The sequence below is a fragment of the Pan troglodytes genome, chromosome 16 (genome assembly GCF_028858775.2).
Source record: "Pan troglodytes isolate AG18354 chromosome 16, NHGRI_mPanTro3-v2.0_pri, whole genome shotgun sequence".
Taxonomy (NCBI): domain Eukaryota; kingdom Metazoa; phylum Chordata; class Mammalia; order Primates; family Hominidae; genus Pan; species Pan troglodytes.
Window position 1 is genome coordinate 36,498,206 of NC_072414.2, and position 6,000 is coordinate 36,504,205.

Here is a 6,000-nt window from a genome sequence, read left to right on the forward strand (position 1 = left end):
GGCAGGGTCTTGTTCTGTCACCCAGGCTGCAATGTAGTAGCACAATCACTATTCACAGCAGCCTTGACTTCCTGGGCTCAATCTATCCTCCTGCCTCAGCCTCTTGGGTAGCTAGGACTATAGGCATGTGCCACCATGCCTGTCTAATTTTTGTATTTTTTGTAGAGATGGGATTTCACCGTGTTTCCCAGGCTGGTCTCGAACTCATGGGCTCAAACTATCTGCCCATCTCAGCCTCCCATAATGCTGGGATTACAGACGTGAGCCACCATGCCCAACCACATTTTCAGACTTTATATATTATATTAACATTATGCTTATCAGTACTTAAGAATTTATAGATTGAATGTCTTTACTATTTCAGTGGTCTTTCTCTTACAAATTGCTAAGCAGTTGTGTTAGAAATAACATTAAATTGGCCGGGTGTGGTGGCTCATGCCTGTAATCCCAGTACTTTGGGAGGCCGAGGCAGGCGGATCACTTGAGGTCAGGAGGTCGAGACCAGCCTGGCCAACATGGTGAAACCCCATCTCTACTAAAAATATAAAAATGAGCTGGGCGTAGTGGTGGGCGCCTATAATCCCAGCTACTCTAGAGGCTGAGGTAGGAGAATCACTTGAACCCGGGAGGCGGAGGTTGCAGTGAGCCGAGATTGCACCACTGCACTCCAGCCTGGGCAACAGAGTGAGACTTCGTCTCAAAACAAAACAAAACAAACAAAATTAAATTTTTCATTTTGGTCTTATAATTCACATCTAGAATTAATGCTTATGCTACTGAAACTTTATTCTGGGAATTCTATTTCTATATCACATGGAACACTTAGCTTTAAAGACCAATGTAGAAAGTAGAATTCCCTTTTACCTGTCTTGGTTTGGCCTCTATTGCTTGATGAAACTTTGGCGGGATGTAGTGGTGCACACCTATTTAATCCCACTGTTTTTTGTTTGTTTGTTTGAGACAGGATCTTGTGCTTTCGCCCAGGCTGGAGTGCAGTGGCGCAATCTCGGCTCACTGCAGCCTCCGCCTCCCATGTTCAAAGGATTCTCGTGCCTCAGTCTTCCAAGTAGCTGGGATTACAGGCGCCCGCCACCACGCCTGGCTAATTTTTGTATTTTTAGTAGAGACTGGGTTTCACCACATTGGCCAGGCTGATCTCGAACTCCTGACCTCAGGTAATCTACCTGCGTTGGCTTCCCAAAGTGCTGGGATTACAGGCATGAGCCACTGCACCCAGCAGTAATCCCACCATTTTGGAAGGCTAAGGTGGGAGGATTGCTTGAGGCCAGGAGTTTGAGACTAGCCAGGGCAACATAGTGAGACCTCATCTCTACATACATACATACATATATACATACATACATACATACATAAGCAAGCAAGCTTGCTGGGCATTGTGGTGTGTGCCTGTAATTCCAGCTACACAGGAGGCTGAGGTGGGAGGATTGCTTGAGCCCAGAAGTTTGAGGCTCCAGTGAACCAGGATTGTGCCACTGCATTCCAGCCTGGGTGAAAGAGCAAGACCCTGTCATTCATTCATTCATTCGTTCATTTATAAATAAATAAACAAACAAATCTTCTCGGGAGGCCAAGGTGGGCAGATAACCTGAAGTCAGGAGTTCAAGACCAGCCTGGCCAACATGGTGAAACCCTGCCTCTACAAAAATTACAAAAAATTAGCCAGGCATGGTGGTGGGCGTCTGTAGTCCCAGCTACTTTGGAGGCTGAGGCACAAGAATTGCTTGAACCCAGGAGGCAGAAGTTGCAGTGAGCTGAGATTGTGCCATTGCACTCCAGCCTGAGCAACAGAGCAAGACTCTGTCTGAAAAAACAAAAATTTAAAAAAGAAATCTTCAACGAAATTCTTTTCAAAATCTAAATTTAACTGCATCTGTGTAGTATCTCTATTTGGCAAATAAAATATGTCATAAAATAAAAACTGGTATGTTTTCTCTGCAAGGTAAGAATGTATGTTATGAGGATCATATCTTTGAAATTTTATGCCTTTTTAAAAATTGTCTTTTTTCCACACAGAATGAAGATGTTCGACCACACATCAGAGACAGATTTCGCTTGCATGATTTGCTGCCCCCAGATTAAGTACAAAGACTTGTCAAATCACTGAAGGGGGAGAGAATGCAGGACCCTTTTGGACTAAGACAAAAACATTGCCATTACTGTTGAAATTTTGCATTTTTGTACCCCGTCTTGCTTTTCTTATCTTTGGTGCCCAATAATAATCAAGGGTTACAGAAAGAGACTTTATCTATCTCAGATCGAATACATATAGTAGGTAGGCTAAAACAGAAGAGTCTTTAGAACTAGTGCAACTCCAGTGAAATTTTTTATGTACAGGACATCTGCAGTTTATAAAGAATTCTGTTTCTGCCACCAGCAGTTTGACCTGTAGTCACACAGGATTTTATGATAATAACAGAGATGAAAATGGACTTTTATTTTCTCTCTGTTTGGTGCTCTAAGTGGGTTTGTAGCCACTTTTCTGTTATTTTATGATTCTCATTTCAACAGGAATGGCCAGTAAAAGTTGTTTTATTTTTCCTGTTAAGGTTTATAACCTTTTTACATTTTTGACCTGTATTAGATTAGAATTTCATTATGCATTCCTTTTAGTTGAGGCGCTTCATAGTTTTCTGGAGATAGTCAATTTTTAGTTTTTTATTATACATTTGAATGGCCGTTTTCCTGCTTTGTCTGCCTGCACATTGTATATTTGTTTAAAAATATTCTCTACTTTTAGTCTATGTAAGTTTCATTTAGAAAGACATGCATTTATATTTTGTTTCTGTAATATTCTACTGTAGGTGAAATCTTTTCAAAAATCAAGAGACTGGGTAGATAAGAATATATGAATGACTAATATACAAAAGATTTAAACCATTGTGATGGCGTATATTCTCAAATGGTAATATCTTGCAATGGCACACAGATTTAATGGATAAAGGTATACCTCAGACTTCACTGTGCTCACAAATCTTTGAGGAGAAAGTTTGGTCACCTGTTTGGCTTGATTTAGTTACTGCTGCCTTTGGTTTTCTCCAGGAATGAAGTATTCAGCACAGTGACTCAGTATTTTTAGTTATTTTGCATGGGCTGGTAGTACCTCTGTTATGCTCTCAGTTACAATCAATTTAAAACTGTGTAACAGTCTTGGTACCTAACAGTAGCTATGCATAATCCTGTGGCACAGTACACTCCCAAGCCACCAATGCAGTTAATATGCTCTCATAGTGGTTTTTCTATGCTATATGAAAATAGTCTTCAAGCCTTGGTTCTCTAATGCAGCTACCACAAGAGGTTGATATTTTTATAGTGGCACGTAATCTCCTTTTCGGGAGGCTTTTTATGGAAGGTAGAATTTGTAAAAGTTCGTATGCTTTGCCTCTCAACTGCATTAACATGCCACAGGCTCAGACTGTTTTTGTGTAAAGGATGTCAAAGAACGGCACTTTTTCTAAAGAGAAGTTTGATATTTTGTATGCTTGTTAAGAAAGTACAGTATTGGAAATTAAAGGTGGACAACTGATAATTGAGGAGTATGTCAATTAATTTTTTATGTATATTACCTGTTTACTTGTACAACTTACTGTACAAATTACATGCAGCTTCATTTTCAAATGAATCCTTAAAATAAGGAAATCTTTTTAGGAAAACATTTAATTTTTGTATTTTTGATTTTAAAGGCATGAGTTATGTCAATTTTCAGTGTATTAATGAAGATTTTAACTTTTCATCAGGTTGAGTGTTTTCTTACTATATTATCTGTTGTGTATGTAGTTAGCATATTGTGTCACTGAACTGTTTAAAAATCTAGCATGTAGAGCAAGCCTGTTTTGTGGAAAATCCTTATTCATTAAAAAAATAATCATGGCAGATTTTCTGCAAAAAAAAAAAAAACAAGCATTTGCAATTCAGAATACTGATTTTTTTAATTTTATTTAAAGAAAGGTATTTTGCTTGCAGGAAAAAAATACTACAGATTCATTTTAATGAGAATCTTTGAAATGTATTTATCTTTAGGGCATCTGGGCATCTTTATGCTGTTTGTCTTCTGTCTTTCTTGAAATAAAATGTACATACGTTACCTTTACATATGCTCTTGCTCAAAATTGTGAACCTAGTTACATTTCTCCCTGCTCCCTTCCTTTTTATGCTCAAACAGCGAAACCCAAAACTTAAAAGATCTGAACTTTCAGCATGCATTCTGATTGCTGAAAGATTTCCTGATTTAGTGCATTCTCAAAAGGGCTTTCCCATAATCTAAAGGGAAATGTTTAAGCACCTATACTCTTGTGCCTGTGGGCACTTCAATAATAAAAACCAACTTTTAAAACTAATCATCTTTTATCAATGATAAAGTTGTTTTCGGTCCCACACTAGAAGAGTTCCTTTAAGTCAGCTGATCAAGCATAAGATACTTCCGTAAAGAAATAAACTAAGAAAATTTTATATGGCTTGAGAAAATTCCTTGAGGCCAAATTAATATATTTTTTCTTTGTTATTTTATTTGAGTCATTTTAAATTTGTTAATACAAAATTTAAGATAATTTACAGAGACAATTTATCCAGCTTCCTTCTACCTTAATACAATGTTTTGTCTTCCCATTATCCTCTCTTTTCTTTATCTGTTGGTAGATGTAAAAAACTTCCATTTAGTTAATCGGAGGTGTGTATTTTTTAAATTGAAATGTGCCCAGCCCCTTCAGCTCACACAGGAAACATGAACTCTTAAAAAACTGACTAGTAAATGCAGGAGAGGTGGATACCTGATGAGACACAGCGAAAGTGACCTGTATACACATTACAACTCTGGAGTACATATTAAAGTCGTGCTATTTCCAGTGGTAAATGTCTGACTTTTAAGACATTCTTTTAAATATTTGTATCATTGTTAGGATGTTTTAATCAGTTGTTTTTTAATTCCATGTAATATATGTAGCCCTCATCAGATTTATATCACCATATTTCTCCTTGTGTCCTAAGAGAATTGATGACAATTCGTAACCATAAATTGTTTTATATTAGCTAGTATGTATATTTATTTTTACCCAATGGCTTTATCTGTTTCCCAAAATTTGTTTGGGATTTGTTGAAAGCATTGTGTAACTTCTATAAACGGCTATTTTCTTGTAACTGTCAGTGAAATGAATGTGTACATTGTTTTTTTGTATTTCTCTGGGTTGTTTTTTGTTTTTTGTTTTTTTTCCAAGGGTTAACATAGAATGTTTTTTTTAAAAAAATTATCTTTGGCCAATGACTTTTTCATCTAGATCTTAATTTCATTCAACCTTCTAAAGAAGTTCGTTTCTCATTGTTTTGTTCTGTCAACTTGCCTGAAAAACAGAGACTTCATCTCATCAATGAAGAAAGCATTTCATTATTCCTACAAATCTTTCCTGCGAGCACAGAATTCTTCATAAGGACCAGATCTCTTCCATGTCTGTGTCAATCACATAAAGCTAAAATGTAAAGGACACTGAAGCCTTTATTTAATTGTACTAATATGATGGTGTTATATACTACATCATTAGCTAGTTAAGGTTTTCTGACCTGACTTCTCTTTGTCTTCCTAGGTATTTATTTGTTATCTTTTAATCTTGTGTATCTAAATTAACTTAGTTAATAGTTACCCACCGAATAACTATGCCAAGCAACTAGTAAAGAATGTTTATTTTATTTCCCCTTATAGGGGAAGAGTGGACTGGGAACAAAAATGTATGGGCCAAAAGGCCTTAGGGTTGTCATTCATTCACTTTCTTATTCCTCTCATGAGCTATAATTGAGTATAGTATTTTTTTAGTGCTGATGTCATTACTTCTCATGTCTTCCCCTGAGTTGAAAGCCTACGACAAACCTGTATAAAATACATTTAAGAATTTTCAGAATATGAACCACAAAACTCAGTATCTTATATTTAAATGCTACTTAAGTTATTATTGGAATCCAAGTCTCACTAACTAGGGTACATTTTTATAAAATGTT

General features: G+C 36.6%; 1 protein-coding gene across 6 annotated transcripts in view; it reads left to right on the forward strand.

Moving 5' to 3' along the window:
• Window positions 1–5,163, forward strand: part of CTDSPL2 (CTD small phosphatase like 2) — a 99,216-nt gene extending 94,053 nt beyond the window's left edge. For all 6 annotated transcript variants that reach the window (XM_001161793.7, XM_009428966.5, XM_009428965.5 and 3 more), the window contains exon 13: window positions 2,035–5,163. In XM_001161793.7, coding sequence (XP_001161793.1) covers window positions 2,035–2,100 — 66 coding nt within the window. In that variant the 3' untranslated portion in view covers window positions 2,101–5,163. The remainder of the gene's footprint in view (window positions 1–2,034) is intronic.
• Window positions 5,164–6,000: the final 837 nt, after the last annotated feature.